Genomic DNA, 3,997 nt, shown 5'->3' with positions numbered 1-3,997 from the left:
CCACCCGAGCGCCGTCAGGTTGCAGACGCCGGCAGTGACCACTTCCTGGATGACATCTGCATACCTGCACGAGATGCCACAGAGCTGGGAGAACAACTACCTGTGGGCCAGAGGATTCCCCGTCACCCATATGTCCGGCAGCGGATGGCCCAACATGCCCAACACGTTCCCAGGCAGCATGAAGCACAAACAGAACTCTTGGCCCAGCATTCAAGACATGAGCACGTCATCAAAGAGCCACGCCATTGACCCAAACTCCACGAAATAGCAGGATAAGGGCCGTTGTCCCCTCGGTCACTTTATTAATCCCTTGTTACTCTTTCTCTCTCCCTCTCTTCATCTTTGTATAGCCTTTGTTGTTGTTGTTGTTGTTGTCATGTTTGTCACCATTGTTATACCCATCACCACCACCACCACTACTATCATCATCGCTATCATCATCATCGTCATCATTATTCATGGACCCCTTCATCCTGCTCATTACTAACACCTGGGGTTGCTGCAGGTGTCCCTCTTTCCTTTTTCCACTCTTATCCCACCTCACCCTCTTCACTGAAGTCCAGTGTGACCTCCCTGTTATGTGTCTTATGTGGTGGTCACTACATGGTAACAACCAGTTAGTTGTAGGTTGTAAGGAGGAAGGATCTAAGGGTTCGATGTAGGGTGGGGGAGCAGTTGCTAGGCTGACCCAGCTGCACTCGGTGAGGTCAGTCAGTTCTCTTTATTGTCATCATCATCATCATCATCCACATATCATCACTGCCACTACCTCCTTTAATGGCCAAGTCATCCCCACCCCCACCGCCACCACCATCACAATATCTTTGCCATTGTTGTTGTTGTGGTTATTGCCATCATCGTTATCATCCCCACCCCCACCATCAGCATCCTATCGTTATCCTTAGCTCAGTCATCATCATCTTGCCACCCTAATCATCCGTCTCCCCTACCCCATCTCGTTATTTTAATCAATCATTGAAGAAGCTTCTAAGTAGATATTTGATTTGCTAAATACAACAGCCAAATACTTTACCTCAACAAATCCCCTACCACCCTCTTCTACGACTTCATGATCTAAATTCTAAAATTTGAATTAACATGCCTGACAATTAGGACATGGCAACTCCCTAACTACAAACACATCTGACTGAAGTATCTCTACAATAGATGTTCATACAGACAGGAAACATCAGGAGTGGGAGTCATGTGGATTGTTCTTCCTAAATGTTTTGTTTACCTTGCTCTGTTGAAAACACACTGCCTCCACCTTTCTCTCAATTGAATTTGAAAATGATGACGGATTTAGTAAAATAATTTTGTCATTATTAAACTAGCAATTAGAACATTGATTAACACAAAATTTGGAAGGAAGGTTTTAATTTAGATCACTTAACCCATTACCTCCCATAATTCTATTAACTGGAATTTTTTTTTTTAAATTTTGATTTCTAGCATAAAATAGCCTTAGAAACACGCTGGAATGATCAAAATAACATTTTAAATAGAAATAAGCGAGATATTGGGTGAAAAATTAGCAAACCTCATTTGAATATCAGAGAAATATACCTAGTAGGTATAGCAAAAAGGTTAGATATGTGTAAATATTGACAGATAATTACGAAATTTGTAATTTTTAAGTGATCTCATATGAGATCACTGGTAGGTAATGGGTTAAACTGTTTTGTTGTTTCTTTTGAAGTTTGTAGTGTTTGTTTCAATTGATTTTGCAAATAACGAAGAATTTAGTGAAATAACTCGGTCAGTTATTAAGCTGGTGTTTGGAACAGAAATTAACATGAGATTTTGACGGATGGTTTTAACTTCATTTTAACCCTTTTGTTTCCTGATTTCTCTGTCAAATATGATGGCTTATTTATTCACATTGTTTTGAATTAATCATGTCTTGTAGCTTCAAGATTTCAAAGATATGATTGTTTATTTTTAGGATGACATTATAAGGTGTGAGGGGCTGGATCTCGCCAGTTTGAACATAAAGCAGAGGGAATATTTTGGCCAGGTACAGCCAGTCTGAATGCTAAAAGGTTAAATTAGGAAATTTTTATCTTAGAATTAGGGGTTGGTCCCAGGCTGTTTGGTATCAGAAAGGTTCATAAGGTTCACCCACCATTACTTTAGAACAACTCTAAGTGTCTTTTGCTTTTTTTTTTTCATCTGAGATCTTAGTCTAGAAGGTTTTTTTTTTTTTTGTAACAGCAAGGGAGAAATTAAGGGGCAGAGAAGGAAGAGGAGGAGGTGTGAAAATTAGTTGAGTCAAGAACCAGTATAGTTCTTCTGGTGATTGTTTATTGATCTGGATGGGACACAAAATTGAGTCTGTATTAGCTGCATTTGATCACAGAATGTGAGGCACTAAAGTTAGGCTGACAGAACAATATTTAGTCCAAAGCTAGGATGTCATTTGTGCCAAATAACCCAAAGTGTAGCAACATCATTATCAACATCAATATAAAATATACAAGCCAGCAAGGGTGCCTCTATGTGGTCACTTGACATGCTAGATACAGCAGTCGCATTGGATAATGTAGTCCAGGGTATACAATGCCTAAAATATATTCACAACTGGATCACATTTGGTCATAGGTTCCTGCTGAATTAGGGTCGACTTTAGGGGCTCAACAAATATTCTATTAAACAAAAAGTCACTTTATTTTTTAATTCATTCTTCACATCTCTGACCATGTGGCTTTGGGGCTTATACATGTGCATGGTGCATCACTCCTGACTCTCAACTCTAAAAACGGTACATTGTATTCTTTTGTTTAGTTCAATCGATGGCTCTGTGCCCCTAATCTCTTTAAATGTCCTGCCCTCATCTCCATCCCTGCTCCTGTCCATCTATAAAAGTTGGTTTAGATGAAGGAAAACTAGGTGGGAGAAAGGGCAGTGGTTTTTAGCAGTTGTTATGGAGATGGCAGCTGGTGGTGGTGGTGCTGAAGGTCACATATGCCCCTCCCATCACGCGCCCCTTCCATTACACATCTTCCTCCTTCTATCTCACGTCCCTCCTACCATCACATTCCCCTCCTCTCATCACATGCCCCTCCTCCCATACATGGCCTTCCTCCCATCATACATGCTCCTCCTCCCATCATACATGCCCCTCCTCCCATTTACAAATGCTCCTCCTCCATTACAAATGCTCCTCCTCCCATCACACACTGTCTGTTTCATCATAATTCACATATCTTTGTTCAGACTCTCCTCACTATAATAATAATAATAATAATAAAAAGAAGAATAACAATAATAATAATAATAATCGTGTCATTTCTGTACTGTCATTTCTTTTTATCTGTTTTTTTAAAAAATATCTTCCTTACCATGGTTCTCTTGTTACAAGCCACCACCACTACCACACATTCTCCCCACCCCACCCCTCATAACCTACCTATAAAACAACAACAAAACAAACATTATTATTATTATTATTATTATTGTTATTGCTATTTTAATTTTTTTTTTAATACCATTAATTATAATTCATGCTGGTCCCCCCTTTCCCCTCCTCTTCCGGCTCCTTACCCCATGGTGCACTGGGTTAAGGTGTAGGTTCATGATATCCCTACAAATCTTTCAGGAGTTTTGATCAACTTGTTGGTGGCAAGGGGCTGGGGTGGGGAGACAGCTTCTTTTGTTTATTCTGTATGTTTTTTGTTACTTTTTTTCAGTTTTTTTTTTTAGTTTTACATCCATTGTTAATTCTCTCTTCTTTCCACCCATTGTAAAACAGATGAACGCCACCACATCCCACCTTTAACAAACTCTCATATTTTTAATTTTTTAGCTTTTTTTAATGTTATTTTTTTTGTTTTATTTTGTTTTGTTTTTTTTTTCCTCCCCCCTCGCTCTTTCCCACCCTGCCTCTTCCTCCTCTCTGAAACTGTGAATTGTAATTTCAAGTATTTTGACTTTTTTTAATCATTTAACAAACAGAAGGAAAACAATTAATTAATTAATTAATTAATAACTAAAAAAA

The 3,997-nt window shown here is 39.0% G+C and overlaps 1 protein-coding gene across 1 annotated transcript in view; it reads left to right on the top strand.

Moving 5' to 3' along the window:
- LOC106870053 (zinc finger protein 300) overlaps window positions 1-249 on the top strand; it is a 16,003-nt gene extending 15,754 nt beyond the window's left edge. The window contains exon 3 of the mRNA XM_014916023.2: window positions 26-249. Within this exon, the coding sequence (XP_014771509.1) occupies window positions 26-249 (224 nt within the window). The remainder of the gene's footprint in view (window positions 1-25) is intronic.
- The last annotated feature ends 3,748 nt before the right edge of the window (window positions 250-3,997 follow it).

This window comes from Octopus bimaculoides, chromosome 14 (assembly GCF_001194135.2).
Source record: "Octopus bimaculoides isolate UCB-OBI-ISO-001 chromosome 14, ASM119413v2, whole genome shotgun sequence".
Lineage (NCBI taxonomy): Eukaryota > Metazoa > Mollusca > Cephalopoda > Octopoda > Octopodidae > Octopus > Octopus bimaculoides.
Note: the sequence above shows the minus strand (reverse complement) of the source record. Positions and strands in the feature narration are given on the sequence as shown.